At 39.2% G+C, this 22,537-nt stretch overlaps 1 protein-coding gene across 2 annotated transcripts in view; it reads right to left on the reverse strand.

Annotated features, from left to right (window-relative positions):
- Positions 1 to 22,537, reverse strand: part of FGD6 (FYVE, RhoGEF and PH domain containing 6) — a 72,444-nt gene that overhangs the window by 45,238 nt on the left and 4,669 nt on the right. For both annotated transcript variants that reach the window (XM_038153176.1, XM_038153175.1), the window contains exon 2: positions 15,316 to 17,734. In XM_038153176.1, the coding sequence (XP_038009104.1) occupies positions 15,316 to 17,734 (2,419 nt within the window). The remainder of the gene's footprint in view (positions 1 to 15,315; positions 17,735 to 22,537) is intronic.

The raw sequence follows: 22,537 nt of genomic DNA on the forward strand, positions 1-22,537 counted from the left end.
GGAAGGCAACTGTAAGGTCATCGCTGAGTTCAACAAGGTCCTGAGCCAAGACTGCAGCACCCTGGGTGCAGAGAGACACCCCTTTATTTGGGTTTGGAAATTATCAGCTTCATGCAGGAAGACAGCAGCCAGCAGAGAGATGAATACTGACAACAGCATATGGCGTATGCTAGGGACAGCTCCCATAGCGCCTCCCGAAGTTTCAGGATGGCCAAAAAAGCAGCTTTTTACTGGAGCTTCCCCTGGAACCATGCTAGCAGGAAAGTAAGATTTCTGCAGTTATTCATTAACTTCAGCAATTCAGAAAACTCCTTGTGTAGTTTATATAAGTCACAGTCAGCTGAGAATATTTATTTTAGCAGATGCCATCTCATATTCTTTCATTATGACAAACAAAACATCTTTATTGTATCAGTAGCATGACAGGAGGTAGATATATATGCCCCAGCTTTAGTCAAAACCTGCAACAGAAATTACTGCTGTTCCTTCCTTTTCTAAATTACTCAGTTTTACCATCCACATCTGTCACTGCATCTATCTCTGACCAAGGGTATTTTTCCCCTACTGAAAAATATTTTAAGAGCTTTATCTTTGACCACACTGGAATACACTTTTTAGTCCATTATTCATTAGTGTCTATTTTTGTTAATAGACATTTTATTGCCCTTTTTCCTACTCTTAATATTTGTTTTAATTGCCATTTTAATTTCCTTTAACTGAGATTCCTTCTCATCAAGAAAACATAGTTTTCACACCTGCGACACCGCTGTTCTTTTGCCTCAGCATATTCTACTGGATGCCCACTCCCAGACTTTGTTGTCATTTTTCATTTAAACTTTTCAGGCAGCTATGCCAAAACTTACAAGTTTTAGAAAATCTACCCTTTTGGAAGTCAGAAACAGGAATACTTCCAGGTGAAGCTGTGTTTTACTTGCACAAACACAATCCCCTCACCACTGAAGGATGAAGAACCAACTAGCTGGCTTGTGTTGTGTGAAGCATTTTCTAAACATAAGATTAATCAGCTTATTTAATAGAAAGTTTCAGTAAAAAAAAAAAAAAGCCTAAAAGTTTTAATAATTAATTAGTGATAATTTAGGATGTGTAGTAAGTGTCCCCAAATGACAGCCACTCACTGTATAAGTTTTTTTTTCTTCGTGTAAAACACAGTGTTTAAGCAGTAAGCTCCTTTTTTGGCCTTTGTGGTGTTTATGCCCATACTATTCATATAAAGGAAGCAGTGACAATTGAGAGAACCATGAATAAAATCTTACATACATTATCTACTCCACTTTTTATCCGGTATTTGCTCAGGTCACAACACTCTGGTTCTTCCACATGATACATCTTGTTGAGGGTTTTTTGAGTGGTATTTTTAATACTTTCCCCCTTCTTTTCTTTGCTTTTTAAAGAAAGAACACATTGGATGATTAGATGATTAATGATCAAGAGTCAGTTCACACTCAGCTATTTTCCAGAATCAAACAAGCCATCAGTTCAGGGATGGGATGCAATACTGGAGGCAGGGGTAGATACCTTCGTGGTGATATCTGCAGTTGTGTCCTCTTCTTCATAGAAAATGGGGACAGAGTTACTGCGTTCATTTGTGTTTATCAGCCATGTGCTGAAGAACAGGCAATTCCCCTCATACATTACACCTTAACCTCGCATGGTAAATGCTACGGCTTTTCTGGCGAAACAGAAAGCAGATCTGGATTTACTGATCACTCTTGTCTGTACTTTTACCTCTGAAGTCATCTATAACATAAGTGTATGCATGGTTCTCCCAAAGTTATCTCTGGATAAAGTGAAATCCCTTGCACTTTAACTGCCTTTGAAAATAGTAGTAAATCTTTAAATAAACAGAGTCTTTTCTAGCTCATATTAATGCCCCTTTTCCAAAATACCACAAGCATGCAGTAAGGCTTAAGTGGCTCTTCTGATAGGTATTTTGGGGATACTGTGAACTGTCTCTATCTTGTTCCCTCTTCATCACGATTCTTTGTCCTACCCACAGCAATACCCTAGAAACTTCTGCATTATCAGTCATGTGAAACACCAGCCCTGCCAACTCACTGTGCTGTGCACTGAGTAAGAACATCTTGCTGTATCTCATGAGCAAGTAATCTAAATATAGATGTGGGACTTTTTTTTTCACACATAAAATGAAGGAATCATTCGTTTGCCTTGGAATGAGTGGCTTATGGTACGATGCATTTATGTTGTGCTGTATTTTCTATTGCAATAGTAAAATACTAATGAAATAAAGCATGCTGGTCCTAGCAAGACAGACAGCAAGATAAACTGTCAAAACTTAAAAATTGCCATCAGACTATTACCACTGGGAATCAGCATAACAACACTTATTGTCTTCAAGAGATGACCAAGACTAGTTCAGACTAGTTTATTTGTCTCATTAATAGAAGCTTCAAATACACCTGTGGCTTCATTTTCAGACACTGTTGATTTGGACCCTCCATAGGGCACTATAGCCTGAAGTCATTAACATTTCAGTCGCAGTTTCCACCTCCTTGAGAAGGCAAATAGTACTTTAAGGTTGACTGAGATCATTCAGAAAGATTCTCTGCCATGGAATGCTCCAACATTAAGTATTTTATAGTATATTGGAACGACTTCAAGTGTTAGCATCACCATAACTACTAAAAAGCAAGTTTCCACATCTCCAAAGTACTTGCTAAAATAGATTCATCCACGCTACTGCTTTACACACATTTTCTTGTGATCTTCATTATTTTTAGATCTTTTTCCTACTTTCAGTAAGTAACAAAAATATGTAGGAATGCTGAATGAACAGAACACTCTGCTAAACACTTCATTTCTCATCCTTTTGTTATTTGAAAAGGAGTCTCTGGTATACTCTGCTTTATCCTTCTGTCTCTTCCTCCAGTGTTTTATTGTGGGTTTTTTGTGGGTGTTTATGTTTGTTTATTTATTTTTAAAGCAAGCTTTCAACATGCAGGCAAAATTACACAAACTGAAGTTCCTACTCAACTAAAAAATACATACCAGAACTTCAGAGAGCAACTTAACATGCCCTATTACAATATTTAATCTCAAATCCTTTTAGTATCATTATAGCATTTCACCATCTTTTCACAGCTGCTTGCACCTCATTTTTCCCCAGAGAGCAAGCAACTATTATTAGTGCTTATCCATTTTCAGTTTTTAACATCATCATCCTTTGCAATCAATTTTAGTAATTAAGACATATTCAGCTGCTAGTTTTTTAAGACCTAAAAGCACACTGGATCTCTATGAAGGCAATAGCTGATAACTTTGTCATTTTTTTCATAGCCCCTCATACTCCCAATAGCTGTAAGCATGCCTCACCAACTGATTCCCTCCATGAACTCTAGTTGTACACTTCTGGGAAAATGCAATGGTAAAAGACCTAAAGAAACAAAATATTCTATAAAACCTTTTCTGTTTGGTCCTATCTAAATTCAGAATCTCTTTTGAGGAAGGACTGTAAATATAGAACTCAAATTAATATCCCAAAACAATTTAGGAAGTAATTCCCTGATTTGGGTGCTCAAACAACAGAAGATGCTCCTGGAAAGTCAAAGCAAAAGTGAAATTAATGCTTGGTTAATAACCCTTTTGTTTTGTTTAGTGAATTTCTTCTGCTTTTATTTAATGATCCCTTTAAAAGACAGTCCAGTGTCTTTATTCTTTAATTACTGCAGGGTTTTGGAAAAAGAAAATCAGTTCTAGAAAGCAAGCATACTTGGCAAAGCACTTGGATAAAAAAGGATGCCAACGAAGATCATGTGTGAGCTCCTATGGAAGGTTTAAGAAAATACATAAAGAGATTAGTGATCAGCAAGATTAGTAAAGGCATCAATTACAGCACTTTTTGGATGAGTTACATTTTGCTGCAATACCTCCCATCCACAACCAGCCTGAAGAAGTCAACACCAGCAAGCCAGTCTAGGAAGCATAAAGATGAATTTCATATCACTCTAGATGCACCTGGAGCTTAACTGGAGCTTAATTTTCACCTCTCATTTGAACATCAGATTCTCTGAACAACAGTGGCTGTTTACCATTAGAGCTAAAAATATCCCATCCCTTGTTGTCTTCATGTTCCCCTGCTCTTCATTTCTCCTTCAGGCACACTGGACCAAGAAGCAGCAAATGAAGAATGAAATGCAACCCAGGCCAGGGGGATTACTTCTACAGCATCAGTCACCTCTCTGGTTTAATGACAGACTCACAGATGAAAAAAGCCGAAGCTGAGATCACATCTCTCTTCTCTAGGGGTAGTGGACAGGGTGAGAAAGGCTGGTGGATGCTGCTGCGTCTCTCCCAGTGCTGATGTGGCTGCCAGCTCTGGAGACTGGTTGCCTTATTGCAGCCAAGCAACTTGGGCTTTAACCTCTCTGCCAAAAATGGTGCTTTTTCACAGCAAGAGAGCAAGATAGCAAGGTGCCCTCTCAAATATGATTTTGCACAACAGCACTAACGTTATGCCATTTGTTCTTCTGCAGTAAGAAGTCAATGTTATTAATAAGTTTTTATTATTATGACTAATAACAAGAAAAAAGGCAACCAGCCATGAATTTTTATTGGTGTGATCCCAAGGAACACGACAATTGATTTTGATATTCTTTTTCTTTATACCTTTTAAGACTAACTGAACAGATCATGCCTGTGAGATTCATTAGTTCCTTCTGCGAGCGATCCTGCCACAGGTGGCATGGCAAGGAATAAAACAAACCTCTACAATGCTCTTTAAAATAAAAAAAGCACCACAAAACAAGGGGCAAACAAACTAAACCAATGAATCCATGGCTATTTGCATTGCTTAGCATTGTTGTGCCTAATTGTCTCCAGGCTGGTTACGGAATTTTAAGGATTCAATTACAAATATAAACACTCCTCAAGAATCACAGCTAGAAAACAGAAACTACTAGCATCCAGCTGAGCAACTACAACTGAAAATAGTTTGTGCACTCCAGGTTCCTTTTTCAAATTTCAATTTAAAGACTTCAAAAATCGAAACAGAATTATTTTAAACAATATTATATATACTGTATGCACTCATTAGTGTCCACTTTTTTTACAGAAAGACAGGATTTTGATGACAGAAATACACTATCAAAATAAAAGCTCAATACAATCTATTTGAAATGCATTTTCATTCAGAGCCATTTGCACTTTGAAAGCTGTCTGCTGCCTCCTGGGCAATGAGCTGGCTGCTGAGAGACCATGTGGAAATGCCCGGAGTTTGCTCTTGCCAGGACAAACACCAAGAACTACCCTCTTTGTCCCAGTCCTTACCTCTGGCACCCACTGGTTACACCTGGGACTTCGGGTCAAGGAGGATATCACAAACACTGCGAGAGCTGCCATGACATTTGGGCTGTTAGATCATGCCACTGGCAGCTCCTTCTATACTTGGCTGAGCATGTTGCAACCTTCTGCACCTGACTTGCTTGAACCAAGTTATCCCAGCATTTGCAGACAGCAGCATTCTTGTTCAGTATTTGTTACCCGCAGGTCGAGACAGCTCATACGACTTTTCTCAATCAGATGAAAGGAAAATACAGATGACTCACATTCTAAGCAAAAAACCAAAAAACAAAACAAAACAACAACAACAAAAAAGCACCAAAAACCAAACCAAACGAAAACCCCTGTATTTGTCATATATGCTTCACATTAAAAAAAAAGGTACAAAATTTATTAAGTAATCCATTCTGTCAGTAACCCTACTTCAGGCACACTATGATCGGTAGAGTCATGCCCATATTTCCATGGCACTATTTTAAAAAACACAGTTTAAAAAAAAGGTGCAAACAGATCTCAAGTGATCTCCTTATTTAGCTGTGATTTGCAAACGTGAGCTCCTAAGGCCAGAGGCACCCAAGGATGGCTCACCACAGGCAGCCTCCCAGGCTCACCGAAGTCATCTTCAGTGAGATCCAGTGAGACCGTTTGTTGACAATTCCTCAGTTCCCTGGAAAGTTCAACATAAACACACATGCGTGCCTCAGATGTTTCTACACTCACCATAGCAAAGCCACATTAGAAAAGAAAAGGATAAGAAGGAGAGAGGTCTCAGTTTAAATGTCTGCAAGAAAACTGGTGCCCACAGTGGGACAGCTCAGTTCCTGAACAGCCAGGCACAGCTGACATCGGGACAAGCAGGACAGACACTCAGATTGACAAATAATCACGAATACTAACCAAGATCACAAGTGGGTTTCTATGGAATGCTTAAGAAAATATAAAATGAGATAACTGATCAGCAAGATTAGTAAAGGCATCAATTACTGCACCTTTTGAATGTTACATTTTGCTGCAATACCTTCCCTCCACAACCAGCCTGAAGAAGTCAACACCAGAACAATTTCCTTTCACAAGCCAGTCTAGAAAGCACAAAGATGAATTTCATACCACTCTAGATGCACCTGGAGCCTAACCAGTCATAAATCCAGAACTGTCACCTGAACTTCAGACCTTCTGAACAACGGTGACTGTCTACCATTAGAGCTAAAAAATCCTCTCCCTCACTGTCATCTTCATGTCTCTCTGCTTTTCCATTCTGCTTTGGGCATATTGGACCATGAAGCAAAAAATGAGAGTGAAATGCAGCCTGTGCCAGGAGTCTCACTTATCTTACCCATCCCAACAAAGGTGCCAAAAGCAGATGATGCCAATGTAGCAGAATATGATTCAGGAGGGTACAATGGGACAGTATCGAGCACTGGTACTGTAAAGTCAAATACTGGGGCAAAACCTAGGGATTTAAACCCTTGGCTGGAAGCATGTAAGGGAAAGGGGTGCCTGCATGGTGCTTTCCATCACCACCAAATGCTGTGAGGGATTACCTGTGTCCCAGGGTAGGGGAGTTTACAGTCAGGAGCATACTTTGCAGCATGACTTCAGAAAGAGTTTAAAAAAGGTGCAAACAGCTCTCAAATGATCTCCTTACAGAGATTTACAGCAGAATTTAGAGGTTTTTGCCTTCTCCTATCATTAATTCTTGTTTCATAGGGAGAGCTGCAATGCTCATGGGAAAGACCTTTCGAAGAAGCTCCTGGCAAAAACAATATAAAAAAGGACCAGAAAAATACTGCACTCATTCACAATCAGGACCTCTTATTCTAACTTCTCAGAATTCATAAAACAGACCCTAGTGGGGTGAAGTAGATTGGGAAAGGACCAGAATCAGAAGAATCAGAAGGACCAGGATCAGAAGAAAAACAACACTTGGTTTTCCAGTCACACAAAAAAAGGAAAAACCACAAGAGAATTCTAGCACACCCTAAATAGACTTCTGGAAAACGATAATGTAATTGTGACCAAAAAAAAGTCAAAACAAATGTATCAAGTAGGAAAGGGAAAAGTCAGACCAAGTGAGAACAAAACTTCCTACTAATACCCATTTCAAATAAAATTGACTGTACCTTGCTAGAGCTACAATGACATTTCAAGGCATAGCTACTTCTGCTCACTGTAATCAGAGTTAATGCAAGGCCCTACCCAATATCTTCGGTATTGACTCAGCATTAGTTTTATGATTTTTGCATGACTATTCCTGAATCAGGGCTCCAATATCTCTCTTCAAACAGCTGCTCACTCAATTTAAAATTATGCACATCCTATTGCACTCGGGTTTTTTTACAAACCAGATATGGAGAAGATGACAAAAGAAAGCTGAGTAACAGATTACTCAAAAGGCAGTGACCTAGATCTGAAATAAAAATGGAGTGGCTTAGTTCCTAAACACACAACTCTGCATGCACGGGAGCTGATGCAGCTTCCTGGACAGTATGTCAGAAAAGAGAGGATGAAATAGTTTGGTCAAGAACAACACAGACTGAGAGTAAAGAACACCTGAGCTGCTTGCAAGATTAGGCTTGTGCTATGTCTTCCTCTAATCTTTTGCACAAATTAGAAGAATAGGATTTGGACACTCTTTATAAACTTTTCATTTTATCTAAAAATCTGTACAGAACTGCCCACCCCCCACAAACACCACTGGGAAAAAAGCAACAAAAAAACCAAGTGAACTCTGAGCAGTTGAAATCACTGAGCCATAAGGCTCACGTTGCAGCTTTCAAAATGGTAGATTTGGTAAAAACTACATTTATTTATATGCATCTTAAAAATTTCTTTAGTCTTCTTCTAATTGAGTAGAACAGTTTTTCATAAGCACAAAGATATTTCAAAGAAAAATTAAAACTTGGTCTCTAAATGAAGCTTACTGGATTCTAGCATCTAAAATAAAACCAGCATTTTTTTACCTAAATTTTATCTAGTGCATTGCAACAACATATCTGCACAGTTTTGTAAATATATTCATTAAAACATCTTTAACTAGGTCAAATAGAAAATCTGGGTAAATGTGGCATATTAATATCACTGTTGGCATTTAAATAAAAAACTACGTTTATATTTTGATCACTTTCTTTACACATTTATTTTGTGCCACCTAAAAATCGTACTGTTTTACACATACTGTTACATTAGAATGCAGTTGGAATATCACTGTGCCACAGAGCTCCACAAGCACATTTCCTGAGCTGATGCTGAAAATAACCCACAGGAAAAGACTGCTGTTGAACATATAAATGGGTCTTTCATCAATTCTTATATCACATTTAACTCTCCATTCTGCATCTGATGTATTCTCTAGAGCTACATTTTGCTAATTTATATCACGGTTGGCAAAAGGAGGCAGAGTGCACACGGTGGAGGCGGGGGAGAAAGGCCACCATCGGTGACAAATATGCAGCGTTAACTTAGCTTCCTCCGCCTTTAAGAAAAGGAAATACATATGAAGAATGCCAAAATGAGGAAAAACACAAACATGGAATAAAAGAGGAAAGAAAAAGATAAAGCACTGCAGATTAATTTCCGAAAGTGCGTGACACTTGAGTTCCTGTCAGCCACGACCGGGGGTTCGGAAGGAGCCTAAGGGACGCAGCAGCTTTACGCTTCCTTCGGGCTCCCCCACGGCACACTGAGCCACCCCCCAGCTGAAGCCAAGAGCCAGTGCACTGAGCTGAGGGCAACGTCACCGGAAGGACAAGGACATCCTTGTATTGTACCGGGGGAGCAATGGCAACAGAAGTTTGGATATTTTTGCTATCTGTGATGAGTATTTCTTCAGTGGGAAACAAAGGATAGCAGTTTACCCTCAAAATGGCTCTTTTAATGCCATTTTTAATATGATTGCATGTGCATCAAGGTTAATATGAGGTGATTTTCTAGACTGCACAAGACTGATCAAAGTAGCCACCAAATCTTTTGGACAGCAGATGAGGATTCAGCCAGCAGCTGGGCAGTGCTCACAGCACTGTCTGCCTCATCACCACTGACACCATCTTACTGACTCTCGTACTCACAAGCACACCCAGCCCTAACTACATAAAATAAAAAGATAACATTGAGAATCAAAACCACACCTGTTTTTATGTAGCACTTTTAATACCACCTAAAAACTTACAAGACTTTCGCTATTGCACCTCCAACTCTGTCAGAAGCTTTCCAGGCCGTGCCAGCCTTCTTTACCCACCTCTTTCTTTTACCAAAATCAAGATGGAGCCCTTGAAAAGAGGGATTAAACAAATATCAAAGCCAAAAATTCTTTTTCATTACCATCTTGGGGATCTTCACAATTATTTCAATGTCATAAGACATTTTAAATCTTTTCCTGACTGGACTGTACCCCAGAATAACAGTATGGGAAAAATGTAGTTCTCCAACTTTTTTCTCTCCCTCATTGAAGATGGAGACAATCAGACCTCATAATCTCTCCCACTGTCAAAACAAATTAAATCAGCACATCTCAAAAACATATTTGCATGAGAATGTGTCAAGATTCTAATAAAGTTCTATTTATTCTGATATTTAAAAAAATCTTAAAAAGAGGGGGAGGCAAGGGGGGAAAGTATCAGCATACTTCTACCAGCGTGCTTTAGAAGATTTGAGTATTTTTCCAGAGTGCCTATTTTCTTCTTACAGTATATGCATTTTATTTCAGGTTGTATAGCAGACTACACCGTAAATCTGGATAACTGAAAGACACTCCAACGCTAAGGAAAACTTCTCTTACTGGAAAAGCAGACCATGGAGACACCAACTCACATAAAGTTTCTTGGAAAGAAAGAAAAGAAAACCTAAAATAGTCCATATGCTCTCCTGAGTAAAAAAAAATAAATAACTGCGAGCCTTCCATGTAGCTTGACATGCTACCCTTGGTACCAAATAATTAACTTGACATTACAAAATAGAGGAATTCCAGAGCCAAGGATCCCAGCATTTGCATTCTCCCCTAAGTCCTTACATGAAACATCAATATTCCCAAGCAACTCTACTACTACCACTTCTCACCAACATTTCCATGCCTCCCTGACGTGACTCTGATTAGACAAGCCCACCAATTACAGAATTTGTTTCGTCATGGTAAAAGCAAAAAGCCACAAGTCAACGACACGGCTTATTCCTTTTATGTGATAGGCAAGAATTGCTTTATCCATTCCCGTCCGTTCCCAGCTCCGGGGCTGGGGCTCTGCAGGCAGCCTTGCAGGACTGGACAGACCTGAGCCCTCTGACCCACTCCGCACTGACCAGCGCTCAGAGCCGGCAGAGGCCTCCCTGCTGCACCACGACTGCGAAAAGGAGGGAGGGGGAAAGAAAGGCAGGCTCAAGGAAGCACAACACAACAAGAAAGCCAGTGATAACACATGACCAAGGACAATGAAGCCTGAAAGGAAACCTAAATAGCCTATTATCAAAACTATTTCATTAAAACCTGATGGGCAATTTCAGGGAAATAATTTTATGTACAACCAAGGATGGCAGAGGCCAGCTGGGCACACGGGGGAGATTGGAAGACAAGGCAAAATTGCAGACCTGATACAGAAGGAGGAACTGACCTTCTTCAGATCAGAAAATAATCTTTGAGAAACTGATGAAATATAAAAAAAAAGATATCTCTACATACTTGGCCTCTACTTATCAGGAAGTTATATATTTCCAAAAAAAATCAATAAAAAGAAGACATAGGTAAAACACATCCAATACCTAAAATGTATTTTGTGCATTCAAATCTCAGCATAAGGGTTTGAACTTGCAATATTCTAAATGCTATTTAGATCTTGCAGTCTTTTATTAATTTAGTGTTTCTGAATGGGAATTTTGCAATTGCAAAAAAAAACCCCAAACAATACATAAAAAACCCCCACAAAACATAAAATAAACTCTCACCACAACATCAAAGAGGAATACATTTCAAAGTGAAGTGCTTAAGCACACAGATTTCAATATGAAATTCAATATTCCACCAAGGTTTTCATGGACACTTAATTGACCTCTGGGGACTCAGTCCCAAAGCAGAATTTAGTACAGAAAACTAAACTTATATTTTGCATTGACATGCTAATTTCTAGAAAGCCAATGGATTATTCTAAATCAGCAGGTGTGGGTAAAATACAAAGTAATACTTGATTAGACCAACATTGAAATCATAAAGGATTGTTGTCACATGGTACTCTCCCCTCTCCAGGCCTTTCCAAAGAAAAATCCTAGCTGGAAACACAATGACACAGTCATAAATAAAATAGCAATGTACATTTGCAACATCTTCACGGAACACTGTTAAAAGTAGCCAGTAAATACAGTATGCTGTTCCCAGAAGGCTGAAGGAGTAGACTCACTCAACCTAAAATACAACTGCCTTGCATAGGAAAATGTAATACCAAAAGGAAGACCACAAACAAAACCCAAAAACAAACAAACCAAAAACCCAAACATACAAAAAACCCCCGCAAAACCCAGCAATCCTGGAGAGCTGCATTTCCTGTTATCTGACTGGATAATGATATTTAAAACTTCTTTGACACTTAACAGCACATTTTCTATCTCACAGCATCTAGTCTTCACTCACTTTGTTTATAGAGTACTCATAAAAGCACATTCATCTAAATTATCCATTTTAAATTGGCAGTTAAAAAGGTAGGCTAGACCAAAATAAACAATTCTTAAACACCATTTTGAAAGACTTCTTTTTTGTATAGTGGAAACAAAATATAGACTATCTGCTCCCAAGCTATTGACATAATTTACGTCATTGAGAATATTCCCCTGAACTACTTAACAAAAGCCTAATCCACTCTGACTCTCAGCAATATCACCTGTTCCACCAGATCAGGACCTTGGCTCTCTTCCTTTCAAAGCCAAGCCTTCGCTTTTCAGTAGAGAGGAGGTTGACATCAAATATCTCAGAAATTAAATCCTGACAACTGCTACCATTAATTACCCAGGCCTGCCATTTGTATGCAATTCCCTGTGGGAAGACTCAAGCAAACAATACATAACTGAATTAAATGCAACATACAAAGCTCAAATAAAAGTGCCAAAAGCTACTACCATTCTCCATTAAAGCATACTGGTTTCACCAGATGGGATTATGAGGAAATTCCACTGTAACCACCAAAGCATTGAGTACATTATCAAAATTTTATTTCTTCCTCCAGAAAGAAATGTAGCATGGGCTTAAGACACCACTGAACTCTTCTGGTAATGGCAAGACTGGTATTCAGACTTTATATACTGAATGTGCTATTATGACTAGAAGTGCTGGCTATTGGTCTGAATTTCTCAGAAGAACAATCTCATTTGTACATTGGTTTTAATCATAACATAATTTGCTTTGAGATCCCCATTAGCAGCGCATTACAGGAATTTGTGTGCCACAATCCATGAAAAAGAGCTGAGAGCGTGTTCTGACAGGCTGGGGAGAACGCAAGAGGCAATTACTTCAGTAACAACAGCAGCGCTGTTTCTCTAACTGGTTTTATAATACAGCCTGGCCCAGGAAATGATAAAAAGCTCTTACAGAACTATGCAGAAAGGGTAAAACAACATTGATAAGGAAGCTTCAAAGGATTTGAGATAATACTGGATGGGAAAACTGGAGAAGCTGCCTGCCTGGCCTGTCTGGGCGAGGACCCTTACACCTCCCAAGGCAGAGCCAAAACGAATATTCATCCCTGCTCTCCCAGCAGCACTGATCCAGGTCAGGAGACTATTGTACTGTTATGTCCCCTTTTTTTTCTTTTCTCCCTAGGGATTTCTTTATTCTTTGAAATCTGTTGAAGTAACTACATGCATTACTTGTTTCCTAAGGTAGTTTCCGACTATTTCATTTGATTTAAAATAAACACATGAATGGCTCTAGTTCTTGTTTTCTATGAGTGCTTTTTAAAGAAAAAAAACACAAACCCAGCCGAGGATATCCAATTTAGGGAGCAGCCTCAGGTGTAGGTGTCCCAGAGAGACCACCTTGAACCCTTATATCACCATTGGTACAGGGGAAGGTTTGTGTGGAGAGGAAATAACAAGAAATCTCACACATTTAGCCAAATAAGAAAACTACAGAATTTCACTTCAGGAGCAACTGCAATCTCGCATCTACTATGCTTCATAGAGCAAAACTGTCCTCTTCCTAAAGCAGATAGATATTCAGCTGTATTCAGAACAAAACAACACAAACCACACATGAAATGCGTCCTTATGCAAGTTTGGTCTCACCCTTCTTAGGTACACCAAATTGAGGAAATACCAAGAGAGCATGGTCAAAATCCCTGAAAGATGCTCAAAGATTAGACTTACATAAAAAGCATACACTCTGTCAGGAACTTAAAGTATACCAAAGACAGAACTAAGAAACACCCTGCTGTAAACTATAAATATACTCAACAACCACTTGAATAAAGGTACCAGTACCTGGCCCGTAACTAGAAATCCGATTTTCCGTTATAAGGTTTCACCCTTCCCAACACAAAGATCCATGTTCATCATATTAGCTATAAAACCATTAACATAGGATGCCCCTTAAAATATTTGTCTCTTCCTATATAAGAGAACACAGATTCTTTGGAGCATGTGTTTACTATACACACATCCAAAAGGAAACAAAGCTCAGTAACTCTCAGTGAAAAAGGAAGTTAAAGCTTCTTGACTATCAAGAAGCGAATTCATTTATTCTTGTTGTTATGCATATGTTCTCAATAGTGTGAAGAAGTTTGCTGGGGACTTTGAAAAATATAGGCTGCATATTTGATCCTTATTGCTGGTTTGAGAAAAATCTTTAGGATCCGTAAGATAAACCGATCAGCTGAAGTTAAGATATTGCATGAGACCATGTAGGGACAAAGCAATGCTTTATGTGTTACCACACTGACAGACACACTAAGTGATGCTGTTTAGGGAGAGCACATGAGTCTGGCCACTCCCTGTGACCCATTTCTCTTCTCAGCATCCATCACAGCAATACAAATATTAAAAGATCTATTCCTGCCTATTCCATTTAGCAACAGTTTCAGATGTAGAATCACAGAATCATTCAGCTTGGAAAACACCTCAAAGATCATTCAGTCCAACTGTTATACCAGCACTGCCAAGTTCATCACTAAACTGCGTCCCCAAGTGCCACAGACAGACATTTCTTCCAGGATTTCACCACTTCCCTTGGTAGCCTATTCCAATGCCTGACCACCCACCCTTTCTTTCGGTGGATAAATTTTTCCTAATATCAAATCTAAACCTCCCTGGGGCAAATGGAGGCTGTTTCCTCATTTCTATCAACCTGTCCAATCCCTTCTTAAATCTGCTGATACTATCTGTCTCCACTATCTCCTGAGCTAAAGAAACACAGCAGCAACGTGCAGAGTTACCAAACCTCATCACGCTAATATTCTATGAGTCACACAGAAATTGTGCACCACTATCACCTTTGCTGGGAGCACAGACAGATTCAGAAGACTCACTGTATTTAGAGAGAGGCAGTAGCTTCTGTTACACCCAAAAAAGCTTTCCAGACCTGATGAAGAATTTGCGTAACCAAAAGCTTGTCTGCTCTTCCCAGCTCTATCAACAGATCTAAAAATATATTCATTCCCCCTACAAACCTAGCAACTATGCACTCTTTGGATAGTTATTCCAGTTCATTGTGAGACTGGTAAGGTTCATTCCTGCCCATTGAAGTATTCTTGAATACAAATACATGACTGTATCTCTTTGCTTTAATTAAACGTGGAAAAGTTTCCCAAATTTTGAGGAATATAAGAGGAATAACTAGCTTACTTTTCCTTTTGACTCACTGCCAAGCGCAAGGAGTTTTCAAAACAACAAAAGCCCACAGAAATATATACAGGAACAACTGTCCTGCTGACATTTTATGGAAGAGGTACAGCCTCTCAAGTTATCATTTAAACATATTTACAACCAACAGAGTTACAATGCAGCTGTTTAACTTCTCTTTTCTCTTTATTTTACCTGTCAAGTCTCCAACGCCTGCTTGTAGCATCACAAGGCTCCTCAACTTCATAGAAGTCAGTGCTCTGGTCTTCCACACTGCTGGAGTTCTGCCATTCAGAGCAGAGATTTCTTCTAGCACCCATAGCAAAAGGCAAGTTCTCATACTCAGGTATCTCCTCATAGTGACGCACATTCTCATACTCTGGATCACAAGTGCTGATTACAGAATTCAAAGGCACCTGGGACAAATTCTCTCCCAAAAGTCCATGTCTTTCTAAAGACTCCAGCCTTTGGTTATTTCGCATCTCAGGCTGACTTCTGTTTCTCTGCCTCTTCTTCTGTAATGCCGGACTACTTATTTCTACGGAATGCGCCTTGGCAGATTTAGCTCTCCTTTCTCTGCCTACAGACCCTATATTACTGCTGTTATTTCCATACCCATCCCCATTGGAAAAGTTGGCAACAGCACTCTCCACTGACTGGCTGCCTTTAGACAGAAATTTTTGGAAGTCACTTTTCTTTAAGCAAACTGACAGTTTCATGTTCAGAAGCTTTTTCAAACTATTTTTCTTGTGATGGTCTTTGCAGGGCTTGTCTGTCCTGTCCATGTCCACGGCAGAGAGAGACTTGGCCCTAGGCTTCGTCACAACAGTCAAGTGGCTGAAGCTGGTGGCAGTTTTTAATGATTCAGAATTTCCTGAAAACGGAAGAATAGGATGAGGTAACTTCCAGACGGGTTTTTCAGAAGAACGTTTGGGTATGTCACAAGACGAAAGTGCATCCTGCTCCTTGGCTCGTGGATGTGCAAAGTGAGATCCTTCTAGAAGGCTGTTCGATTTGTCTTCACTGGAGGTGTAAGAACTTTTGTCCACAAGCTCTGCTGACGCAGCTTTTTTCAGCAGGCCAGCAGCTGGAAGGCCATGTCTCTGTGGTTTCTTAGGAATAACTTTTGGGGAGCTCTCATCCTTTATTTTAAGTTCTTTATTTTCCAAGTTTTGTGGCGAAACATGAAGGCTGTTGGCAGCAGATGAGTGCTGACTGCTTGCCAATTTGGCCTGCTTTGGCAAACTCATGGACAGGGTATCACACCTGACAAAGTCAGTCCTTTTGTCCACAGCATCTGGCATACTAGTGTCATCTGTTACCTCATCCATGAAGTTATGGTCTGCATTTACAGAAGATTCAATATGTCTCCCCAAATTAGGACTTCTGTGTGAAAACTGAGGCAAAAGATTTTGTGAAGCTGACTCTTTCACAGTAGGCTCCTTTACCTGAGACATTTTTTCTGCATTGCTTTGAGTTACCTCACATTTTTCAGGATGAAACACTTCTGCATTATTATTATAACAAACACTTTGACCAAGGACATTAATTCTTGCTGGCTTTTTTAAGCTTTGGTCCACAACACCATAAGAATCTTTCTCTGAATTAGCTGGTTCCTTTGTTCCTTCTCCTGTGCTGTCTATGCCATCCTGACGGACTAGACATGCAGCCCGTGGCTTTCTTGGCTTGGGGATAGGAAGCACTTTGGAGCTCAGGACTGAAGATATTTCAGGGGAGGCTTTATCAGCATCTGCTTTCATCCCTACTTCACCTGAAAACATCCTATTGCTGCTTAAATTCTCATTCTCTAGAGTTTCCCTGTCCAATGGGGAAGAACAACTGTGATTATTTTCAATCAAACTAGGACAAGTTTCAGACATCTGAAACTCATCAGCAATAATCTTACCATCAGCATTTTGTTGCTTCCCTTTAACTACCTCAGAAGATGATGAAGACTGTACAAGTTCCATAAACTCTATTTTAACATCATTCTTGGAACTGCTGCCATTCCCTTTGTCAAATTTGTCTGCATACCTGTGCCTCACAGGACTGCTATTAGGAAACACACCATGAGTTAGGACATCCTTAAGTTTCTCTTCCAAAATGCTGGCTTTCAAAACCACCTGACTTCTACTTGCCAATTTTTCATTGTGACTATCTCCCAGAGACAGTGCATTTCTTTCACCAAGCTTGATGCTTTCTAAGGTGTCAAAGTGCTCGAGAATGATCTGAGCTTTACAGCTGTTCTCTCCATTTCCAAGTTTATGAAGGCATTCAAATTTGCACGGTGACACAGGTAGAATGTATGCTGTGTTTCCAGTACTCCCTTCTGAGGTTTCATTTTTATAGTTTAAATGGTCTAGAGTTTGAGAAGAATCTTCCCTGTGCTCCTCAAAGCTTTTTGTGCTTTTTCGTGTAGATGATGGAGGTTTAACTTCCGGGATGGAGGAGCTCTTGAGAACCTTTGGTTTCGGTGCAATTGCTGGCTTGGTTTTCCTTGCTGCTTGTATCCCACCAGAAAGTACAATATCAGGCTTCGGTGCGACAGGTGGAGGCGCTGCCTTGTGTCCTAGGACAAATTTTGGTTTGGGGGCCACTGGTGGCTTCTTAATTTCTAGGAAGGATGGAAAACAAAGACTTTAGTCACCACTGCCCATAGAACAACTTCACCTGCAATGCAGTAGTATTAAAAGTTTTCTAACATTTGTGATCTACAAGAACTCAGTGTGTGTATGGATACATCTTTCTCCTAAAAGCATGGCTTCCTTCCCTAACACCACTTCTTCACCAGTTGCCTTTCTTTGTTTTAATAGGCACATCAATGAGTGGTAGGGAAGTTGTTAAAGTCTTTTCATAAACAAACAGTTTAACATAATATTAGTACATGTACTCCCTCACATGCTAAAGCATGATGCCAAGAAAAGCAGAGCAGATTTGCCTGGTTCTGCAGTTTTAACTGCAATACCATTTTAAAATGTTGCAAGTATGTTAAGTGCCACACATATAATAAACCACAGAGACAATGGGAGAGCCAGAATAGTGACCAGGGTAGTTCAGTCCCTTCCTCCACCACCTTGAGAAATGTGTAACCTAAAATTCTTCATTCTCTTCATTGCCTCTTCAAACAATACTGAGATGAATTACTGTACCAGTTGCAAAACTGGCACGTCACTACCAACAGTCCAGTTAGTATGTGGTATAAGTTAATGCAGTAATTTGTAGCAAGGCAGTACCCTTTTATTGTAAAACACTATTTCTGTGCCTTGTACAAAATCACTCTTCCCAACTTGTCTGACCCAGAAACAGTCACCACTATTACAAATTACAACCCACTTGGCACAACAAGATGACAAACCCTGGGGAGAGTGTACAGCACTCAGGAAAGGAGCTCCTGAGGAACTTTGAGATCGTAGAGTTTTGATCCTGTTGTTCGAGTGGTTTTGGAGTTTTTTGTTTGCTTGTGTTGTGGTTGCTTTTTTTTTAAAGTATGTCTGAAATATTTGATTATTTCAGGAGATTATTTATGATCAATTCATTTCCATATGCTGGAATATTTTCAGATTTCTAAGAGCTTTGAGTGTTTTTTGTTATGTGCAAATTTATAAAGTAAACAAGTTTCTTGTGCTGTTTATGTATTACCTGTGTATTTACTACCCTTATTTTGATCAATATTTTAATATACTTTCAGTAAGTTATATACATGTTAAATAACATCTTCAAGAAAACGCATTAGTTAATGTTTCACATGCAAATAGATAGGGCAGGCCATTGATTTATTGCTCCCTTTGAAGGGTGGGTTTGGTGTTTGGTTGTGTTTTACCACCATTATTACTATAGATATGCACTATATCTTAATCTCTAGCTTAGATTAGAATGAAGTTTCAAAGTTCAGGTTTGTTTTGTGGGGATTTGCTTGTTTGAAGGAAATCTAGATGGGTAAAATAATTTTTTTTTTTAAAAAAAAGGACAGATGCCCTCAGTTGCAACTACTTCCCAAACATCAAGCCACTGCTCTAAGCAGAGAGCCAGAGACAGTAAAACCATGTTTTTCTAGGACACGAATCACTAAATGATACCCAGACTGCCTCTACCTGCACATAGAATGGCTGCCCTTGCTGCCATCATAGTAGTGAAGAGATAAACCTCTGATGGCAGAGTCTCTGATGGCAGGGACAATTTTAAAGAAATTTTACAAGAGGGAATCCAGAATTTCTTTCCAAAGGTACAGCTCCCTATAGCCACTGGCAACAGTGACCCAACTGCGACTTACTTCTAAGGCTATCCCAACTTCTGCATCCCATCTAAAGGCAGGTTTCAAACCCACAGAGAAATGAATCAACAATTTGCTAGGAAAAAATAAAATTAACTCTTTAGGTGGGTAACTACTGATCCTGAACAGCAGAAGAGAGCTGTACACTCACTTTCAGACAAGTCAACTGCTTATTTAATTGGAATATGAAGTGATGGCAATAAAGGAGCCTGTGTTCCATGGTAGAAAAACAAAGAAGGGATGCCCAGTTTGTCACAGAACACAACACAGCAGTAGACCTGGGCCATGTTCAGTAATATTTACTAAGTTATTAAAGCTCCCTGGAAACAGGAGAAAGACAGGCTGCTTTGGAACCATTCCCGATGCCCAAGTGAGAGAAACAGACTGACAAAGACACAGGAGATTAAACACTGGCTAGGTAAGCAACATCCTGTGGATGATTTTTCCCATGCACAAACTGAAGTTCATAAACCTTGCAAGTTTCTCTCTCTATAGTGGGAGTGCCTAAGATTTTGCATACCACCAAACTACATTACTCTGCTGAGCTTTTAACTAGTATTCATTAGGGAGCACACTCAGAAGTTATGACGTGACACCATTACCTGATTATAAACTATCAAAAACCCCCATGGTTTTATTAAAACTAAACCACAAAAATGTAAAGCAAAGCAAACAGACCAGTTTGTAAGCCAGTGGAAGAAACCTGGATAATGAACAGAGCAAAAAAATTCACTTCTGATAGTAAGTGCAATTCAACGTGATTTCTGAAGCCTACTAGAATTTTTCAAATTACTTCAACGTTAAAAAGCATTCAGACGGACAGAAGAGACCAGCAAATTGTGTGGGGTAATAAAGACACCACTGTCTGCTTTAAACTGATTGCACATTACATCTAGAGTAGATACGGGTCAATGTACTAACAGGCACATTACAGTCTCGGTATCAATACAGATCTGCAGCCAACGCTCCATCAGAAAGGAATGTGATGAAGAGCCCTTTCAAACAGAAATGTGATGTGAGAGGAAAGACTCCAAGAAGGGAATGCATACCAGTAGTTTTCCTCAACAAAATATCTTTAAGTTTCTGAAGAATACAAGTAATGAACTACTTAGAAAAAAATTACAGCAGCTGACAAGGGTAAAAGTATAGTAGATTGACATTAGAAATTGAGAATTGAAGTTCAGTTGCTTATAAACTAATTCAATTCACTGTTGGATAAAAACCACTGTTCTACATAACAGTGCTCTAAAAGAGTCAATTTCCCATCCAGAATAGAAAAAAAACCAAACAAGTAGGAGGCAACTGTTATATATAAAGGTGTAAGGAATGACTGGAAGTCATATGAGAATGATTTTTATTAAATGGCAAGCATAAGCAAGGTGAAAAACAATAAATATAATCAAGGAAATGTTACAGAGCAAATGTATAGTGTAGTTAGTTGTTTGGACAGTGGGATTTTTCCTGGTGCTATATGGAGCTAGCTATTCACCTAAGGACAGAGATGGTTGGTTATGCTTAGGAGAGTAAAAATTGAAGAGAATTTGGAAATCACTGTACATGGTTATTTTATGAGAGCTCTGTGCAGGTCTGAAGCTAAGCAGTAAATAATCTGCTAAGTGTAAAAGATGAAGGGAGTTGAAAATATTTCTGTACATAGCACCTACCAGACTGTTAGTGAAATGCAATGTCGCCTTCCGGCAACCTCAGAAATAACTATGGAAGCATCCAAGGTCTAAAAATTATGCTTGAAATCCCAAGGAGGCTCATCCTGGTTAATTTAACCAAGAATTTAAAAACTAAGATGGTAATAGAATATATACTTATGCACATGTGAAAGGTTTTGGGTAACAGATGGCTCTTGAATCATTAAAAAACAAACCTAAAACAAAACAAACCAAAAAAAAACCACCAAACCCACCATGAGATTCCATAGCTGACCACTGAGGTTTGACATGTTCAAACTAGAAACAAAGCTCTAAAATCCTTATGAAACCTAAAGGATAATTAGCTACAGAAATATCTCACCTAGTGTTGTGGGGGAGCCACAAGCACTTACAGGCAACCTAAACTCACTTTCTGACATGTGTAGAATTTTCAGAGGGAACTTTGGACTGGACACTGGATTCTCTAGCCTGTAGTACTCTGGAAATTGGAGAATCACTATGATTTTCCCCACTCCCATCTCCAACCTTAAACCATTTCTCAAAGAGAATCCCTGCATACAGGGATTCTAGTAATAAATGCAAATCTAAGAGCAGAAATATAAAATTTGATTTGCATAAACAGATGAAATGTTTAGGAGCCAGAGAAACTGTCAAAGAGATATCCTCCAACCTGTTTGACTATGCAAAGGAAGAAATCCATAAATAAAGTGACTAGCAATGCTGCCATCACCAACAGGAAATCTGCTGCTCATACAGGAACAGCCAATACCATGCTCAGGGCTGAAGAAAAAAAAAAAGAAAAAAGAAAAAGTAGATTTAAAAGGGCATTCTTTGTCTAACAATAAATTGCCCTTAGCACCACCTATGCAGATCAATGCACATGCTCTTTATCTGACTTCAGGTCACAGCACAGAAAACAGACATTTATCTCTCTGGTGAATTACATCCTTCAGCATGCTGAGGAAAAAGCAACACCCTTCTCATCCTGCTGATCTCCTCTGTGACCAACTCTTGTTATTGCCTGACCAGTAAGTGCTCCTGTTCTTCCTCTGATTTGTTTCAGAGGAGGATGAGAACATCCTGAAACAACTTCTACTCTCAGTCCTTTGACCCCAAAGTGCTGCCCATTTCTGTTCTTCAGATGACAGAATTTGACAACTGAGGATCTCACTTGAAAACACTTGTGTGTCTTCTCCTATGCATTATCATAAGAATGAACAGAAAAGCCAATAAGATATTGCAATCTTAAGCATTATTATTACACAGCTTTAAATCCTTCTCAAATGTTTACCTCTTGTTCTTTTCCCTGCCCTACATAAAAACAAGGAGAAACAATGATATGTGAAGGTGAGCTGAGGCAAAAAATCAAACAGCACTACCCCTTCTACAATAAACCCTGCTGTTGCTAAAGGAGTGTTTTTCCCATTTAATTTTTATGCCAATACCTTTGAGATCATGTTACCAACTTCCATATTTAGGAACA

This window comes from Motacilla alba, chromosome 1A (assembly GCF_015832195.1).
Source record: "Motacilla alba alba isolate MOTALB_02 chromosome 1A, Motacilla_alba_V1.0_pri, whole genome shotgun sequence".
Taxonomy (NCBI): domain Eukaryota; kingdom Metazoa; phylum Chordata; class Aves; order Passeriformes; family Motacillidae; genus Motacilla; species Motacilla alba.